General features: G+C 45.7%; 1 protein-coding gene across 1 annotated transcript in view; it reads right to left on the reverse strand.

Moving 5' to 3' along the window:
• The window catches only part of CACNA1I (calcium voltage-gated channel subunit alpha1 I), a 149648-nt gene that overhangs the window by 51724 nt on the left and 77639 nt on the right, over positions 1 to 20285 (reverse strand). Inside the window, exon 4 of the mRNA XM_059471884.1 lies at positions 13604 to 13701. Within this exon, the coding sequence (XP_059327867.1) occupies positions 13604 to 13701 (98 nt within the window). The remainder of the gene's footprint in view (positions 1 to 13603; positions 13702 to 20285) is intronic.

A 20285-nucleotide genomic window follows, 5' to 3' on the forward strand; every position in this document is an offset into this window, starting at 1 on the left:
GGAGAAGTGTGCCTGCTGTGGAACAGCAGACTGGTTTGGATTAGTAGAGAATGCTTTGGAAACAGAGCAGGGTGGAAGAGACACAAGTGGTATTTACAGGTATGTGATGTGTAGGAAGGGGAAGATGCTCATTGGTGCCTCCATGGGATCATGAAGGATAAGGGATGATGGCTCTAGCTCTAAGACCAGGCTGTGGAGCAGTAGTCAAGCCCTGATGCCTGCCTGTCCTGCTGTGTCACCAGTCACCACATAAGGCAGCTTCTAGACGAGTACATCAGGGACACAGCTCCAGCCACTCACTGGGGATCACAGCTGTGCCCTGAGTCACTGACAGCTCTCTGAGCTCTCAGCACACCAAGTCCAACAGCACAGCCACTGAGACCTGCTGGGCCCTGGAGAAATACTCTGGACAGCCCTGGGACTTCAAGACTGTGCACCCTCACTGTAGTGCTACGTGCTCCCAGCATTAATGTTGTGTCACAGGAGGAGCTCAGTAGTTCCCACAAACTGTCCTGGTCAGTACATTAGGGAGAGCCAAGTGACACAGTACCAGTAATGCTGCAAGAGAGGGTGGTGTTTTTCAGATCAGTTGATGCTAGCTCCATTTCAGAGCTGGGTAATGGGAGAGATGAGGCTGCCCTTACGTTGAAATGCAGAACAGACAAAACAGACATTCACACCAGAATTTTACAGACAGCATCCTTGTTGGGTCAGAATTTACAAAAATTGATTTTGTCTATGTTCCAAGAAAAAGCAAATGACGTGCAAAACTTGTCTGACTTTTTCTTGGAAGCATCCTGCCTGCCCATACGTTCTCTATCCTGACTTTCAGAGGGATTACTGATGGTACAAGATTATGCTGTCCACAGCTCCAAGACCATAGCTATTGCCCCCATGTTAGGTACTCTGGGGTACATGGGGCCACGACCCAAGAACTGGCAGGTGTCTCCTGTGGCATCTTTTCCACATCACAAAGAATTTCAGCATTAACAGGTTCTAAGTCCAAATGAAACCAGTTTGGGGTTTTGTTTTTTTTTTTTTTAATTTCACAGTTTGACAGATTAATCTTTCTCTTGCTATTGATGCTGACTATGGATATGAGATTGGCTCTTCAAAAGCAGTAATGATGAATCTACACCCATCTAAACATTCAAACATCAGTTGCAACTGCAGGAGAAAGAGGAAGAAAGGCTGAATGGCCTAAGGCCAACAGGTGATGATTTACCGGAGAAGCTGGTGGCCAAAATAATGAGGTCTCTAAAGCAACTGCCCACCAGTTGAAATGGGAAGTGCAGCTTTGGGAGTATTCTGTTTTGGGGAACTGGGATGCATTCCTTTTCCAAAGGGTCCTTCCTGGACAAGCTGCCATCCACAGCAACACATGTGCATCTTGAATGACAAATTCTGAAAGGTGCTGGAAAGCCCCTTCACCAAAATCCTGCTGCTGCCTCCTTCCCACCTTCTGCTGCCTCCACCTGCTGTTCAGCCATTTTTCTCTTGCTCTGCCTACAACACCCCTCTTCCTCTGTGCTGCTTCTCAGCTTCTGTGCACACCTTTCCTGGGCTCCCTCCCCACATCCCCATTTCTCCTTTACCATTGGCAGAGCAGAAGCAGTGCTGGCTCACAGTAAGGAGGGGATATGAAAGGGACGGTGACCTTTTCTGAAGCAACCTTTGTAAAAAGGGAACGCTGCTCAAGAAGAGAAAGGAAGAGAGGCTGGGCAGTCTGGAGGAAAAGCGAGGAGGGAGAGCATTGATGAAACAACATTCAGCAACCAAACAGCCTTCCAGGGCATCAAATATGAAAAGGTTTTGCTCTCCAAGGGAAATAAAAGCTAGAAACATTAAATATTCATGAGTGCCAGGTGTGGGCTCAGAAAGATCTTTTCTCCACTCACTCTGACCAGGGGAAGGGAGGAAATGAAATGGCCTTGTCTGTGGGCATCCAAGGAGGGAAACAATGCTCACATAATGGTTTCCTGCTGCTCACCCATGGCCTTGAGTCAAGGGGTAGAGAAGGGTGCTCGATGGTACCTCGAAGGCAGGGCTCCTTCTGTGAAGACATCCCACAGGAGCAAAGCCACAGCCACTCAAACAGAGCAGGAGATGGGGGGAAAGTATGTACAGGGATGAGAAATGGTGGGAAGGCAAGAGAAGTGACCATCAGATGGAAGCACAGGGCTGAACAAAGCCTCTGAGCTCCCTCCGTGGTTCAGAAGTAAATCGTCTCCCTCAGGCTGGTCGCACCCAGAGGCCCTTCCTGACAAATTCAGCAGACACCACAGTGGCCCCAGCTCCCTCCCGACACTCGCCATCAGCCCTGATTAGCCTGGCTATCGCAGCTAAGCGGACTCGTCTGCCGGGCCCGCCCCGGGGGCACCGCGGCTGGGCCGGGCAGGCTGGGCCTGCCGGGCTTGGCAGGGCTGGGCCGGGCCGGGTTGGACAACGCAGGGCAGGGCACGGCAGGGCTGGGCTGGGCCGGGCGGGGCAGGGCTGGGCTGGGCCGGGCTGAGCAGGGCTGGGCCGGGCCGGGCGGGGCAGGGCTGGGCTGGGCCGGGCCGAGCCGGGCAGTGCTGGGCGAGCCCTGGGCAGCCGAGCCCGTGGTGCGGGCAGCTGTGCCCGCCACCGCCAGTGACAGCAGCCCTGTCACTTCGCCCTCTCTCCCTGCCTCCTCCTGAGCGCCAGCACAGCTGGGATGATTCACTCTCTGCGCTAACCCCGCTGAGACACGAACGGGGACCGGCTGAGGAGGGGTGAGAAACCCTGTTCTTTCTCACCTCTGAGGCTTTCAGTCCGCCCCAGCTACAGCGTGAGGGACAGAGCCAACGCATGTGAAGTCAAAAGGAGATTTGAGGCCATCATTCCCTCACTTAGAGTAGAGCAATGGAGGAGAACATAATTCTCAGCTCCCATCTCACCTGCACCGTGTACCAAGCTAACAATTGTCATTTTAACTGGAACAAAACCAAATCTCTCTCCCATCAGCACTTGTGACTGTAGCTGGCAGGACATTTTGCAGAATGCAGAAACTGAAGTGTCATTATGTCCCTCAGCCAGGCTGCTTGTCCAAGCGTGCCTTCTTTCCTTCCTCCCCTGCCCCAGGACACATGGCAGTCCATCCAGCTAGCATGGGGTTGGCAGCATTCTCCTGTGCATGCTCATTTATGGAAATTTTCAGAACCGAGGGACCATTCCAGCAGATAGATTGTGCAGAAAGTACACACAGAGAGACGTGCACCATCTTCTTTTCTTTTAATTTTGCAGCCAACGCCTGTAGTTAAAATAATCTCAGTTTGTGTGCACAGTGCAAGCTGGTGCTCCAACTTGTGGCTGTCCTCACTGATCTCCTGCTGACCCGAGGCTTAGCTGTCATTTCACACATTGCACTCATAAACATCAGCTCCAGCTTGGGCCAAACACTACCAAGAGACACCAATCAGCTGTGGGTCCAACAGCAGACACACTGCGAAGCTGACCTATACTATGACCCACAGCTTTTCTTGCCATGCAGATCTTTTCTCTTTGACGCATTCCTTCTAACTGAGGCCTCTTCTGCAAACAACGCATGCAAGCTAAAGGAGTTCAGCTGGAAGAGCCAGCACACAGCTCCAGATGCTTTGTCTTCAAGCTGCAAAGCCAGCTTCACTCATGTTGCAAACCATCACTGCCTGTTTTGCACCAAGGCAAGAGAGAGAGCATGTCCAGATGGATGACCAGACCCAAATTAAATCAACTCTGGGGAAACACTGGTCCAGTTGACAGACAGTATGAGGTACTGAGAGATCTTAACCGAGTTCTGCGGCTAAGGAAAAACTGCCCCAGACACACTGGGCTCATTCAGAGAAAAGCAAAGTCTTCCCACCAATCTCTTTGTCAGGTTCTGGGTGCATTTGCAGGGTACATTTTGAGCTGGGGGTTTAGCACTTGCAGATGGTCAGCATGATCCATAGCTCAGGAGCACTGCTCAGTTCCTCACCAAATCCCTACTCTTGCCTTACTGAAAAGCAAAGCCTTTTAGCATCCCTGACTGGCTCAGGCATCTCATCCTACACAGCCTGCTGATGACATAACCTCAAATTATCTTTGTCACTCCCCAGTGTAACCACAGAAGAGATCAAAACATGACATTTGTAGCACTTATAAAGCTTCAGCCAGTATGGAGAGCTGTTGTTCATTTTCTCAGTAGCATGGGCATATTAATCCTCATCTTCATACAATGACTTCCCTTAGAATACTCAAGTTTAAAAACTAAACTTGAGCCCCTAGTCCTTACCTTCAAGGTACTTTTCAGCTTAAGCCTGAGGTAGCCAAAAGAGAGACAAACTCAAGAAAAAACCTTTTTGGCCAGAGCTTCACCCTGCTGGAACAGAGCTTTCCAGACTAGGTTTAGAGTGCAGTCTTATAAGAGGAAAAAAATCTCTTTAAGCTTGCTCCAAGGCTCTAGAAACAATTCCTTTGGGATCCAGGGACTCACACAGACCTCACCTCTTTTCAGTCAGAGAGCAAGACATACACCAGGTCAGGTCAGGTCATGAACATGAGAAAGAAAAGTAAGAACAGAAGAAAAATGCATCACTTCAAACACTTCCCAACAGACATTCAGCTAAAACAACCACCAAAAAGAGAGCCAATGAAACCAGAGATAAGCTCTTTTCCTTGGAGGAGAAGAGGAGCAAATAAACACAAAGGCACTGCAGAGCCCCAGAGCTCAGCAGGCTGCCAAAGGGGGCTCAGGTGGTGCTGCCAGGTGATGTGAAGAAGCAAGCTCAGAAGTGAAGCCTCCTAATTGCAGACCTGACCCCACAGCTGCAGTGGCTTCAAGAAAGAGCAGAGCAAAATCCAGAGCATTTACCTTGACACCTAAGTGCTGACATTTCTGAAGAGAGAGTGGCCACAGTCCAAGCTTTTCTGTCATCCAAAAAGGAGACACCCAAGCTCTGCAGCAGGCTGCACCTCATGATGGATGCTGTAAGCCCAGCTAAGGTTCACAGATAACAACCAAAAACTCCTCCTCCACAAGCAGTCACATTCAGTACGTGCAACCTCAGCATGGTTGGTAGCCACATAATCCGTGACAGGAGCAGAAATGCATGCAGGCAAAGGCTCCAGTCAGTAGCCCCCTTCTGCTCTGTCCTGCCATTATCCCCTTGCAAGCTTTGGACTGTTAAGCAACCCTGTCTTGGAAAGTGATGACAGGTGTCAGATTATTTCTTAGAGAGGTGTCTCTCTGGGGGATTACTGTCATTCTGATCTTCTTTGTAATACTGAACATCTAATAAGCAACACCTACTACCACCTGCTACAGCAGTTCATTCAGTGATCATCTCATTTTTTCCCCATTTATCACTGCAGTGATGACTGCATTCACTTTCGGTGAAGAGTCTATTAAAAACATACAGTGGCAGCTTTTCTTTCGGAATTGCAGGAGCCACCTAACACCAGGGACAAAAGTCAACTCCAGTGCTGTGGCTGCAAGCCACTTGCCTCCATCCTATAAATATCCTTAAGCTCTTTACGCATCTCTAGTGCTAAGTGAGACAGAATAATGCAAAATATTATGTAAAACAGTATTAATGCAACTTCTGGGTAAGATTTAATAGGGCTAATTTCCTCTTGCTGTCACTAGCATGAATCATGTTTCTTTCTACTGCAGGCAATGACATGATGTTACGTGAAATGAGTGTGAACAGGAGAATCGGTCCCAAAATACACAAAGATAGAGAAATTTAAGGTTATGGTTGTAAATTGCCTTGCCCACACACACAAAGTTTAATTTGCATTAGTGTAATATGACAGTATCATTCACCCCATAATACACTGTCATTATTGCTCACATTTCCATGGTATCCTTTGCTTGATAGGTCCCATGGGACAGATTTTGCAAAACAGCTCAGCTCCCATTTAGGCAGCAAAATACATGGCTGGGCTTTCGTGATTGCTGTGTACACTGGAGGCTGAGCTTGTTTGAACAGGCAGCAGAATTGTCACAATGGGAGCTGTGAGGTACTAAGCATTTTTTAAAATTCTGGCTCTGCAGGTTCCCCTACAGGAGAAGGGAGAAATAAAGATTCCATCAAAGGTTTCTATGACTGGTTTCCGTAATGTTTGGGTTTGGTTTTTTCCAGGCTTGCTTTACTTTCAGTAACACAAATTCTGAAGTGTTGTTACAGACTCTTGTGATTTTTATCATCAGTCTTTAGCTGCATGGCAGAAACCTTCAGGTGGGAAATCTTGCTATGACTTGAAAATCTCAGATTACAGCCAAAAAAAAAAAAAAGGAGAGAAGTTTTTATTCCCCACCAGTATGGGTGGGAAAAAAAAAATATGACTCACAGGTATAAAGGTCTGAAAGCCACAGGAAAAATAAATAATTATAATCTGTGATTGTTTTTCCTTTTTCAAATCTCATGGCTTTAAAGCCATCTGAAAAACCTACAAGCCCACAATTAGTGACTTTTGAATACTTGCTAATAATCCAGAAATGAAGTGGACTGAGAAGGAAATATTACTTTCTCCCATGATCTGTGACCTCAAAAAATAGAAACTAATCAATGTATCATACAAAACAAAGCATTTCTAGGTCTATGTTTCCTGCATTTCAGTGTTTCCCAGCTCCTTGCCATGATGGCCCATTAACAAAAGAATATAATTTTCATTATAGTTTGGGGGGTTTTCTCCAAAATTTACTTTGATTGCCCAGTTAAACACCTGGCAATACACTGCATACTTGTAATCTACATGAAAAACAGCACTGAGATCAGACAAGAAGTAAAATAATAAATAAACAAAAACTGAATAAAACTGGAGCCTGTCTTCAGTGACTGAAGACTTAAATTAAGTACAGGAAAAAAATTGTTTACAGTGAGTTGTGAGGCACTGGAATAATCCACAGAAATTGTGGATGCCTCATCCTTGGACGTGTTCAAGGCCAGGCTGAATGGGGCTCTGAGGAGCCTGCTCTAGTGGAAGGTGTCCCTGATCTTTAGTCCCTTCCAACCCAAACCATTCCAGGCTTCTATGAGGGCTTCCTCCAGCACTGCAAAAATGGGTTTGGTTACAGACCAGTTGGTTTGTTAAAAAGCTTCAGAGATGCATTGATTTGCAAACCCCTCCAGCATATTTTTGAGTCTTTATACTGTCCTTGACTTTGTATCAGTTTTGATTTCCTCCCTACCTCTTCTCTCCATTATCCTACACACAGAGGTGCATCAGGCCTTCATGTGCTGCGCCTGCCAAACCCTACCACTTGCCTCCTGTGCATTTCTCTTTCCAGCCCCCCTTCTTTTTTCTCATCTCTCCTGATCTTCATTCTGCTCTGCTCTCCTTCACATGGTTTCCCTTTATCCTGAGCGTGCCCATCTAATTTAGGGCTTGACTTGATAAAGACACCTGATAAAGAGCTGCACATAACAGGACAGTGCAGCTCTGAGTACAATCCCATCTCTGATCTGTCCCCCACAGGAAGCTGGCACCTTCACCTTTAAATACATTTCAGTCACACAGCCTGATCAGGGAATGAACAGGGCTTTGTGACCTCTTAGCTTTTTCATAAGGGTGCTGCCAGAGAACATCACTCCTGTGCCCTTACTAACCTGCTCAGGCTGTATGAGGATAAATCTGTATGTATACACATTAGCACATGGTTGAGAGTGTGGTTGTTTGTCACTGAGGTGTGATAATATGTATTTGCAGAGCACCTCATACAAAGAACTGCAAGTTGGATAAGTTAAAATACTTGGAAAAATCAACAGTATCTGAGTTTCAGCTATTGCTTCACAAATAAAGCTGAGGGGGGGGAAATTACTTCCAAAAGAGTCATTTGGAAGAGTATATTTTTGAAAGGGAATCAGTTTTGGAAGAGAAGAAGCAAGTCCTCTTGCAAAAACACTGAAGCATCCGAAGCAAAGACCCCATGGGGGGCACTTAGAAGAGGAATTTCATAATCCATTTGCATTTCCAACTGCTAGGGCAGGACTGTGCCTGTCAAATGTGCTTGGTTTTTGTCTGATCTAGCTGTAAATGAGACTGTTTTACAGCCTCATATATCTCAGTCAGAAGCTCATTTCACACATGCTCATCAGTGAAATTAGTTCTTAAAAAACACATTTAGAGAAGTAAATGTCATCACTTTTCCCCCATGCCAAGTGCAGGGTTCGTAGCCAGCTTACTCTGTTTTAGGGACTGTTACAATGCCAAGCACAGGTACCTTGGTGTGGAATACAGATTTAAAACAGGCATATGCAGGTTAAACATCTGCTTTTCCTATTTCAGCACTCAGATGGTTCAGATTATTTTTATTTTGGGGCTTTGGTCTAGTGAGATGAGTGCAGAGCTGGGAGTTAGGAGATGTCAGTTGTATTCCTGAGTCTGCTGGTGACACTCACTGGGTCCCACTAACCTGGTGTGAAACATAAGACTAAAAATAACATGCCATGGTTTATATCTTTGAGATCCATAGCGGAGGAGAAAACTCCAGCTACTATAATTACAATCATTAAAAAAGAAAAATGGAACTAGATCAAGATTTTTTATACACAGCACTTGTACTAGGAAAAAACCTGCTATTTGGTTGAAATAAAAACACTGCGGTAGTCATTAAAACATTTAGCAAAAAGAAAAAGAAGACAAGAAGAGAGGAAAGCATTCTTATACTAGAATGGCATGATTAAGGATTTCTGATTTTCAGACTTTTTTATCAGGACCCAGCGTAAGAAATAACATTAAATTAAACAAACCTTCTAAAATTAGGCAGCATACAGCTGTATTAAAAAGGATGGGGAAAGATTATTTTTGTTCTGAATTTAAAAGAGCACATTTAGAAAAAGCAGAACTTCCCACAAATCTGAAATTTCATTTCCTGCGCACCAAATAATAAGCATATAATGTTATTTTTCTAATACCTGTAACTCCACATAAATATTACTGTACTTACAGATGGACTACTAGCACATATGTATACTTTCTACTCTGTAAAGTTGCTTTGCAACAGATTCCTTCACTTTCACACAGTGCATCCAGCTGAAAAAATCTGCTTCCAAATGATGAATCAGCTACTAAATTTTAAGTGGAAGCTGGAAGTCATCACACATAATGCAAGGGCTCTTCTTTGCATAAGGCCAATGTGACAAGAAAGAGTAAAATGAAGAAACATTTCCTTCTTAAATGTCAAAAAAAGTTAATAAAAGAAGAGCAAGAAATTCAAATTATCAGAAATGATCACAGATTCACTGCTCAAAAGCAGGCAAAAATAAAACAAAACCAGCCTCTCTCCCCAAACCTTGTGCCTTGCCTCAAGAAGAAGCAACAAATAAAAAGCCAGCAGAAAGAGCAATATTTCACCCAGCAACCTGCAACACAATCACAAAACAGTAGCAACAAATGGATGTGGACTTTCACCCCAAGACAGGACACAGACATGGCCAGAGCAGAAGGAAGCTACCTCTGACAGAGACCTGGAGGGTATTTTTTTACTCTTTACACTGATTCAGTGACTTGCAGGGCTTGTCACACCAACATTGCCATGGAATTGAGTCCTGTGGCAATAGGACCAGACCCATCTCTGACTTCTCATTTCCTTCATTTTCAAACATGACCCCAAAAGGCAGAGTTCCTGGGGTTGTAGTCAGGAATGCAAGAATAAAAGGGAATGTTAATGAAGGTGTGGTAAAATGACAAGACATGGGTGCTTCATGTTTTCTCTAGCATGCTCCACAGATGGCAGGAGAATGGAGGAATGATCAGGCTGGGCAGAACCCCAGAGTGCTTCAGACAGGAAACCTGAAATGGTCAGTAGCACATCCTGCTGAGAACTGCAAGAAATGCAGTCAATTGCTGATAACTGGTACCTGAAGATCAGCTCTAACCCCAAAGGAGGTTTGAAATCCAGAAGTGTCTCCGTGAGAGTTCTCACAGAATGGTTTGGTGTGGAAGGGACATTGAAGATCGTCTACTTCCAAACTCCCTGCCATGGACAAGAGCACCTTCCACCAGTCCAGTCCCCCAAAGCCCCTTCAAACTGACCTTGAACACTTCCAAGGATGGGAAAATCCCATTGGAAAATCCCATTTTGTTTCCTTTACTTGCACAGTGTCACTTCCTGTGGCAGCAACTTTTACAGTCTAACTACAGCTGGGTAGATACTGCCATTCTCAATGGACATTTATCACCTTTTGGATACACTGGTTGTCCCTTTCTTCTTCTGTCATGATTCAGAGAGGCTTTACATCCTTACATGCATCCTTTGTACCATAGATAATGAGTAAATAGAATTTGACAGCTCTTTGTGGGATATTGTTTCAAAGCCTCAGGAGTGTCACTGTGAGGAAGGGCTTTCAGTAGTTTCATGTTGCAGATGAGCATGCGTAAGCAGAATTTAGACACATCCAATTTGGGAATTTGGGCATTTAAGCTTCAGCCTTGCCCACCTGCTAAGAATATAAAATAAGTTAATTTAACTTTTTACTCTGCCATGTTGCTACTGTTTCCTTAGAAATTCCTTTTGAATTCCCTCTCTTCTAATTTTCTGTTATTGCCTTTTATTTTATTCAGGTAGTATACAATTTTTCTCAAACTTCTTCTGAAATTTCTCACGTAAGTATGTGGACTTTTCAAACACTGGCAGATCAGTAGAGTTCTTTGGGCACTAAATAATTTACCTGACAGATCACTTGAGCACTCTTCCATTAGTGTTCTAATCAGTCAGGTTCTTTATCATTTTGTCAATTCTCCTGATAATAAACTGCCATTATTCAGTCCACACAGCCAGACTTCCCCGTGGAAATCAGTCCCTACCTGGGTGTCCATGTGGAAGCCTTTGAAATGCCCAAGGTGAACACTGCGCCCCCCGGCCCATCACAGCCTTTTGCACTTGGCTGAATATCTGCCTTTGGGATCAACCACCCCCCACTCCTCGCCTCTCCCAGACATCTCACATTCCCAGCCATGACCTCAATCTCCCTCTCCCTCCTGCTGTCCTATTTCCCACTTTCTTTGGTAGCACCTGCAACACCTCTTGCTTGATATCATCAGTACATCTCACTAATAGGCTTTCCTCTTGCTTCAGATTAGTAATGAAGAACTTTAAAAAGACATTAAAAAAAGATTTGTGGCCAAAGGTCCCATTAATTATGTTTGTTGTAGCCCACTAGGCACCTTCTTCTAATGCAGCTCATTCCCATTTATCACAAACCTTTGTTTACAACCTCTTTGCTAGTTTTCAGCCCTCAAGTCAATGCTTCCTCTCCCAGGGAATCCACTTTGTTTCTTTTTTTTTGCTTTAATTAATGGCAGGATGTCTTTCTTCCAAAACACTCTCTGCATATTACCACAGATTTATGTAGCAAGAAAAATACATAAAGGTTTAACCACAGAGTGTAAATTAAAACAACATCAATTTCATACAGGTATAGTTCTATACTAATGAAAAGAGCAAACAAGCAGTGTCAGGGCAGGGACAGCCAGGAAAAATTCAATGGCATCTGCTCTGCAAAGGTCAGGAAAGATGATGGAAAGCCTCTCTGGTGCCTCTGCATGGATGGAGCAGGTCAGTTTTGACATGGCTCACACTGTTCCTCCCTGGGGCAGCTCTAATAAAGAGATAAACAGGACTAATAGAAAGCCTTAAGTTTCTGCCAGGCAAGCTCTCTTCCTGACCACCTTTGTCCAGCAATTAAAAAGGCAGACAGCTGTTAAGAGTTAGTTGGATGTCATTCCAGGTGTTTCCATTTGCCTCCAAAGTTAAGTCTACCCTGATAACAGGGATCAGTCTCCCCAAGCAGTCTTTGAGCACAAACCCATGGCACACCTGATGAAGCAGGGAGGAAAGGAGGTGCACAGCTTGAGGATGGGGCTGCTCTCACATGGCTGCCCACATCTTCCTGGAAAGGGGTGAGTCTGCCATGCACAGCCTCCAGGCCACCCCCTCACAGAAAGGTAATGCCTTAAGTTTTAGCTTTCATATTTTCTAGCTTCTGTACTGCCTTAGTGTGTAACTCTGAGCTTCATATAAAGTGTCAGCAAGTTCTCTTCACAGAGCAGTTAGACAAAGCAATCCTTTTCCAGCCTGAGAACCAAGGACACTTGCAGCTTCAGGCCCAAAAAGTGTAAACAGCAGCAAATTGAGGAGAGCAATCTGGGAGGATGGAACTTCATAAGCTGAAGCTGTAATTGGACAATTGTAAATGGACCAAAACTTATGAAAGTGTGAAACCTCATGACTGGGTGTCCATCTTGGGTGGAGCCACAGCCAGGCTCATGGACTGCCCAAGGTGTATCTTTTGAAGGCCATTTAATAAATACCTGCTTTATTCCTTTAACACCATCTAGCCTCTGTTCTAGGCAGCCTCTCAAGGCATCAACCCCAGGACCAGGGCTGGTTCCCAGTCCTCTCCTGTCTGGAGAAGGGCCAGAGAGATGGAGACAGACTGGGGGGGTTGTTTTGCTGACCGTGAATAGCCAAAAGCTTCTCCTGAACCTCATGTTTATCATTCCATGATGGACCTGTCACATTCCTGGCTGCTCTCTCAGTGCCCCAACCAGTGGCTCTTTTGTCTGGTTCCCTTCTGCCATGCTGAGCACACAGGACTGTGCCTTGGTTTCTCTTTTAAACCTTTCAGCACCTTCTGTTCAAGCCTATTGCTCAAAGATAAAAGTACATCCAGGAAGAGGGACAAGATCCTCTTATAGAAAGGCTTTGCATGAAGCCAGAGTCTCTGAAATCCACCTCCACAGCATGTTCAAGAAGTAGGTGACATCATGAAAATTACTTTGGCACAAGGGAAAACATATGATGCAGATTAGGAGGTCAACTGTCCAAACTTTCTCAGGTCTGGAAAAGAAAAAGGAGCATGTGAGTTTGAGAGAAGGATTAGGAGAGCTCTGGCAAGGTCTCAGCCACTGCCGACAGCCTGATCAGGGAGATTATGGAGAACAGCAAGGAGACTTCGTGCCATTCTGTAAGACTGAAAAACTTGCAGAAGAAATGCCTGAAGTCTCCCAGGGCTGACACATCTGGGCTAGGCACAGCCCTGGCAGCCCCAGACCTGGCTCATACACACACAGCAGCTCACAGAAGGGAGAGCTGGCACAAAAGAGAGAATACAAAGCACAAGGTGAAGAGGAGAAAAAAAAAAAGAGTCGGTGCTAGGTGCATGCCCCTAACCGGTAATGGCTTGAAGATTTTTCAGATGAGAGGATCTGGAAGGTCTTGTGGAAGCCTGAGCAAACTAATTCTCCCTGATTCCTGAAGCTCATTCTTCTCCAGACCTCACACACAGGCCTTTTTGAGGCTACAGACATCGTTAGACCTGTGATGTCTTTCAGTAAGAGAAAGAAAAACCCCTTCTGTTTACTGCACATTGTTCACCTTTGGTTCCTGAAGTTCCATCGGCACGGCTGTGCACAAAGGATGGCCAGGGCGGGTACTCTGGGAGACTGCTGTTTCCTGCCCATCCAACACCACCTCTGAGCCCTGGGATGAGGAAAAGCCTGCACACACCCCACAGAAGCCTCTGTTCCCTTTGTACCTGCTGGACACCAGCAGCACAAGCAGCCTTATGGATCATGTGCTCCCCAGGAGCGGAGCTGGGAGGGGAGCACGACTTACTGGGCACGCGGTTGATCGCCTTCAGGGGCCTCAGGACACGGACAGTACGGATTGCAGACAGGTTAATATTCTGGAGATCCAGGGAGTACTCCACCATCCTGCAGCAGGGGAAAGAGAGGGAGACAGAGAGAGAGAGGAAAAAGAGAGAAAAAGAAAGTTTAAAAGAATCCGGAATTTTGGCTTGAGTCACAGGTTTATTATCTCTTCATTGAAGAGTTTCTTATGGGGATGAAGCCTGAGCTTCATCCTGGCACTTCTGGCCAGGGCACACACGTGGGGTGGCCACTGCACACAAGGCCAGCAGGATAGGAGCCATGTGGCCAGTTTTGTTGGGAGTTACCTGCAGCACAGTGGGGTGCTCCCTGTGCTCCCCTCATCTCCCACTGCAGCCTGTGTCTCGGGAGGCAGCTTCAGCTAAACCTGCTTTATCACACACAAAAATAAACCCTCTCACTTAAAGCAATAACTGCTTTGACTAGGTGGAAAGGCTTCCCCCATGGCTGTGAATCACTCCTTTTTGACACCAACCAAAAGGAGAAAAGCCTAATTTTAGGACATATGCTAGACCTTAGCTCTCCTAACCCAACAACATGTGCTGTAAATAACCTCAAAGTGCAAATAGGTGTGACTCATGTATTGGCTTTGCTGCAAGAGCAGCAGGTGCAGGTGACAAAAAGTGACCTGGCCCAGCAATCCTTAGCCCAGCATTCTCTTCTTGCCCAGTATGGCAAATGTCCTGTCTCTTTAAAAGCATGGCAGGAAATCATTATAATGATAATTTGATAATTATAATGATATAATGATAATCTTGGCCAGAAATTTCCACCTGAGGACCTCAAATCATCTTTCATGGACATGTTTTCATGAAACATGAGATGCATGAGGCCTCCAGGAAGACATGGGCTGTTGTCAGCAGCTTCCCTTGGGTAACTCTGGTCTGCTCATGGGATCAAGAGCATGACAACGTTGGCAGGTGAAATAGCAGCAGAGTCAGGACAGGAACTGCTTCTACTGAATCTCTTCTCATATATGAATAATGAAACTACAGAAAGTTCCCTTTTCCCTGGCCTTTTAACAAGAGTCAGGAAACAAGAAGGGATTGGGGGCACTGCCTTTTGTTACTGCACCCTTTCTCAGAACAAAAACATAATTTTTACAGAAAGACCCACAAGTCAACAGAAAGTTTACCCAAATTCCCCTGACCAGGAATCATGGAGAATTAAATGAGAGCTTAAGTGAGACACTGAGAGGGAAATGGGGTACAGCCAGTCTGTAAAAAATAATCAGGGAGCAGTGGACTAATCCTTCTATAGATTACCCTCCATTCAAGAGGACCTTGAAGAGCTAATGCCTGGTTATCTGTCTACACCTTTCACAAAGGGGACTTGTCAGAGTGATAGATTTTCAAACACGATAGGGTAAACCTGTCGAAGTGTTGTGATTATCCTCTCTCATGCTCTCTTTCTTTCTCTCCCTCATTCCTTTCAGTCTGTTCTCTCCTGCACTTTTAGGGTAATTGCATGAAATAATTCTTCCTCTGAAATGCAGTGGCATTCATTTACCTCCCTGGAGCTGTCAGTTCCACATAAACCAAGTGCAGAAGAAGAGACAAGGGATTTCATGCAGATAATCAAAATATTCCCACGCCCAAAAAAAGCCTCGACCCCAAGCCAAGCAGAAACATTCAACCAGCCTACAGAAAGAATTAGTGATAGACAGAGGCTTGGGATGCAGTCAGATGAAATTGTAAGCAGGTACGAAAGGAGGAGGAACACACAGAGATAAAAACGCATGGAGATGACTCCAGGACATCCCTGTGTGGTGCAAAGGCACACAGGGAAAGGGCCTTGAGGAAGCACTGACCAACCCTGCTCCAAATAAAGCAAGATTGTGTCATCAGCATGTTGTTGCTTCAGAATTAGACAGACCTACTGAAACTTTGGAATTACAGTTACATTGCTCCCAGGCCATGAGCTAGCAGCCCTTCACAGAGAGCTGACACGCAGAAGCAGCTTCCTGGCTGAAGGAGCCCCCACACTGCAGTCTGTTGCAGGGGTATGTATGTGCACAGAAACATAAAGGCCTCAAGCTTGGTGAAGGCCCACTGAACTTCCTTTCCTCTCCCAAAACCACTTACCTCCTAAGAGAACTGCCTCTGAAGGGAAAAAAATAGAAAAAAATAATAATTTGAGCAGTAGCAGAACAACCCAAAACAAGAATCAAATGTCAAGTAAGCTGTTGGCCCAAAATACATCTAATTTCAGAAAGTATTTTTTTCTGAACTGGGAGGAGCCAAATGAGAAGTCCTGAATAATATTCAGAGAAACCAAGCACAGGGGAAAAGCACAGGGCTAGGGGTGATGTGAAATGGAGGTGACATCTTCTCTTAGCCTTAACCATGCAAAATTAATTTTAAAATGTTTTCAAACCATTTGGGTTTTGTCCTCTTGTGGCTACAGCATGTGAGTAACCTTAACCTAGTGAACATCACTGCCTTCTCCTAGCTGGAATGAGTTTGCCACCTATATAGTGCAGTTCCTGTGTCACTAGAAAATTTTCAGTCATCCAAGTAGTGACCGTGGGTCCTTTCAGCACAAGACAAATGCTGCCTTAACTCCACCCTGTGGTTCAGACAGCAGCAAGCCAGCCTCCTGCAGCCCTCAGTGGCCAGAGTCACAGATTTACTGCCATTATGTTCCAGTGTAGCCAGATAAAAAAGCTGAACAGACAATCACACTGCCAGGGAAAACAGCAGGCTGTTCCCGAGGATGGGTTAGAAAAGGGCAAACGCTGAATCTTTTGAGAGCAACTGTAACAAAAATGAACTCAGCCCTAGGAGGCTCCAGCTCCATTAACAGACCCCTTCTGCCTACAGTTCTTCCTGAGGCCTCCTGGTCTTGGCTGTAATAGCAGAGAAATCCAGGATGCTTAAATCCCTGCAGATGAGATATGACTATTGTAGTCATGCAGATTGTGTCCAAACAACTTTGATGCCATTCCACTGTAATTCTGCATTAGGGCCGCTCATTTTCACCTTTTCATTTCTAGTGATGACTTCAGCATCGGCTTATGTTCACTCCTCTCTTTGTGCAATGGTAGCATGCCCACACAATGCAGGTGACCAAGGTGCAGTGAAACTTCACTGATTGCCAAAAACCCACCCATCTTCTGTGTGGGTAAAACTGATAAAATATAAATGTTGCCTCCACTCTCTAATGAAATAGGATCCCTAAGTGACTCTGCTGGAGTCTCCAGGCATCTGCAGCATTTCAGGGGTTGCTAGCCCAGCTCTTTTTGTTATTATCATTCTCCAGCCAGCCCTGCTCCCCAGAGCCTGGAAACCCTGGACACTCAACCCCCTCTAGGTGTGGGCTGAACCCCATCTCCCAGTGCCACACGTGGGGGTGACATCAGGCTGACACAGAGTCAAAGGGACTCATTGCAAGGAGTGATCAGTCAGAAGCTGCCAGCAGGTTTTTTTCAGGAGGTTCACATTTCCTGTGTCTAGAGACCTTGTGGTGGTGGGTCAGGTGTACGGTGCTTGTTTGGACTCCTGTTAAGCTGGGTTTTGTATCCTTATCACACCAGCACCCTGCAGAAGCCTGAATTTGCTGGGTGTTTGTAAACCAAGGAAAGGTTACAGCCAGTAGAAAATGGTTGAACTCCAGGAGACTCCCAGGCTCCTTGTCCTTGCTTTGTAGTAGCTCAGTGCCATGATTGAGGGTACCCCCATTACCTGACTACCCTCCATTTTTGTTCTCCTCCCTTTCTTGACTGCTTAAGGCACATCTTGTTAGTAAACACCATAAATTCTTTAAGGTCTGGGGGCAGTCAGACAGAGTCTAGGATGTGGGAAGGGGAGGAAAGAAAAAAAAAAGACTGTGCTGGGTGTGAGTCCTTCCCCTTTATCATGACAGAACAAGGTGATATGCATCTCTTCTGAGGGAAACAGCAGCTCATTTCTGGCATCACTAAACTATTTTGTGGCCTCTTGTGTGAATGGATGAGTAGAAGGACAGGTTCAGAAGCTTAAACTATGCTAAATAAGACAAACTTCTCATCTGTGATGGAATTTGAGCGCTGAGCTGTCATGATAATTGAATATTTACAGTAATACTTCTTCCCTTGCTAGAGGTTTTCTTTTTCAAAACCTTCCACATGAAACTCACAGGAAGGAGAGGGGATTGGCACAGGCAGTGTCCTCACACCACACAGCTCAAGACTGATCCATGCTGGGAACATTGTCAGGGTGGGGAAAGGGACATGGGCACTGCCTGCATGCATGGGGTTCATCCTGCAGAAGCAGGGGGGTGCCTGGCAGGGAACATCTCTCTGCTTGAGCTCTGCCTCCCTCCCCCCTCTCAAGGCATCCCACCTGCTCCCTGCCTCCTTACATCCCTCTGACACATGCCTGCCTGCAACATTTTCACCTCTCATTTCAACCTTTCTTCTTTATTCCCACTTTTTCTATTTGCTCCTTGACTTTCTTTCGTATTTTTCCATTTAGGTAAATCTGCTCAGCTGAACGCACAAAGGACCTGGAGTTAAACAGAGGAGCTGCAGGGAACAAGTGAGCAATTTGTTAGCACACTGCCCCTGTGCAGAATGTGGCTGGTGTTGTGTCCCCTGTCCCATGTCACGGCCCTGGAGCAGACAGCGAGTGCACGGGGACAGGGGGCACAGAAACCTCCAATGCCCGTGAGGCCTCAACAACACCAGAATATTTCATCAGCTCCAGCCTGGCACTCACAGAATCACAGAAGTTCAAGACTGGAAGAGACCTATAAGACCCTTTGGTCCTGTGCACCTGTGGGCTCCAGAGTGTGCCTGGATCTGCCTTGGCACTCAGCAGGAGCAGCACTCGCTGTCCAAGAGCAGAAATGCCCGGCCAGCGTGGCTGTGTGCCAGGCACAGGGGAGCAGACTGAGCAGCAGGAGGGAGAATAAAGCTAAGGCTCTCTAAAATAGACATAGTGACAGTACAAAAGCCATGTAAGGAGTCCAGAAAATTCAGACTTCATTTGCTGCACGTGTGACCTGAGATAATATACTCATGCAATGCCTGGCTAGCTGCTACCTAGCAGTTACATTCAATGAAATTCATTAGTAAAGCAGTTCAAACATTACCGTTTACCTCTTCATATTTACATCTCCTCATACCTTTATTAAATACTTATTAACTTTCTAGTCTTGGCTTCTGAACTTCTATTTGCTGAAAATTAGCAGCCAAAAAATGGCATTTAAAACCTATCCTGAAATCATTCATGAAAAATACCGAGGCGGTATTTTCCTTATGACACAAAGCCAATATGTTTTTGTCAAATTCAAAAGCTGCCTAATTCCCCTTCTCTGATAGAAGTTTTCAATTGAAATCTAATTAATTGCAGACTAATCAATTCATATTTTTTGTCAAATAAATTTAGGTTTGGCACTGAAGCCAAAAACTTCATGACTGTGACTTTCCCGCTGTAATTTCAGACTTGCTATGGGTCTCTGTGGGAAATTAAGCTTTTTCTGCCTGTGGATTTCCATTAGATCCTTACATCTATGAGCACCTGATATGACCAGATCAGAAGAGTTTGATTGGTGTCTGCTCTGAATTCCTTCAGCTTCTCAGCTATGGAGGGCTCAAAGACTGCTGGGTACCTATACCATGGCTAGATGGGATTTAATCAATGTCTTCTGTGTACAGGAATATGTCTTTCTGTCCTTGGCTCCTTGATCTGGCTATCACATTTTGCAAACTGGAATTTCTACCACTTTGAAGATCTAGAACATAGGAGTCCATAGGAAGACCATCAGTTTTCCCTGACTGAAATTTTATTCAGATATCTATGCCAAAGGTTGGAGCTGACATCTCTCCATTTACCAAAATGTCTAGCCCCTGATGCATGAGCTCAAATCTTCCACCTGAAGTTTGTGGGGTGGTGGGAGACTGATTTACTCCTAAATTCTTCCACTTCACTCATACATACCAGGATGAGAAGGTGATCTCACTGCCTCTGCTCTGGCTTCAAAGACTGTGGCTACAATACAAAAAAGGAGCAAAATGGAATTTGCCCTGGACAATGAACTCCAGTGGTCCCATATCTCCCCTCTTAGATTATTGATCCACCCTAGGGAAAGGAAAGTAAAAAAAGGCACGTGCATCGCTAAATCCACACAGCCCTGGTCCTCTGTGCCCAAAGGTGTAACCATGGGCAGGGAGTGTGGAGAACAGGGCTGGCCAGGCTACCCCAGAGATTCCCCAGCTAAATCTGTGCTGTGGAAAGGGAAGGCAGGCAGTAAAATCCACTAACTGGGGTCCACAACTTCCTGGGAAGTGGGGACCCCCAGCAGTGCAGTAACAGCAATGAGGCAGGAGGAAGTGTGCACAGGTAGGCAGGAAAAAGAGCACACAGATAAAGGTCTAGAGCATGGGGCACGTGGGGCATTCAAGATTGCTCCTGTCATCCCTTGCAAAGTCTGGACATGCCTAAGCTTGTACCCAAAGAGAGCTGGAAGATTAATCCAATCTCCTGTAAATCCATCTGGACACATAAGAAGCAGGGCCAGGAGATTTTGATGAGGCCTGACCAGACAGTGGGCAAGAGTGAAAGGCTACTGCTTCCACTCAGAGTCTGCAACCACAGGATGCACACAAACCAGCAGATGCACACGTCCTACTTGCCAGACCAGCAGGG

This window comes from Ammospiza nelsoni, chromosome 5 (genome assembly GCF_027579445.1).
Source record: "Ammospiza nelsoni isolate bAmmNel1 chromosome 5, bAmmNel1.pri, whole genome shotgun sequence".
NCBI classification, from domain to species: domain Eukaryota; kingdom Metazoa; phylum Chordata; class Aves; order Passeriformes; family Passerellidae; genus Ammospiza; species Ammospiza nelsoni.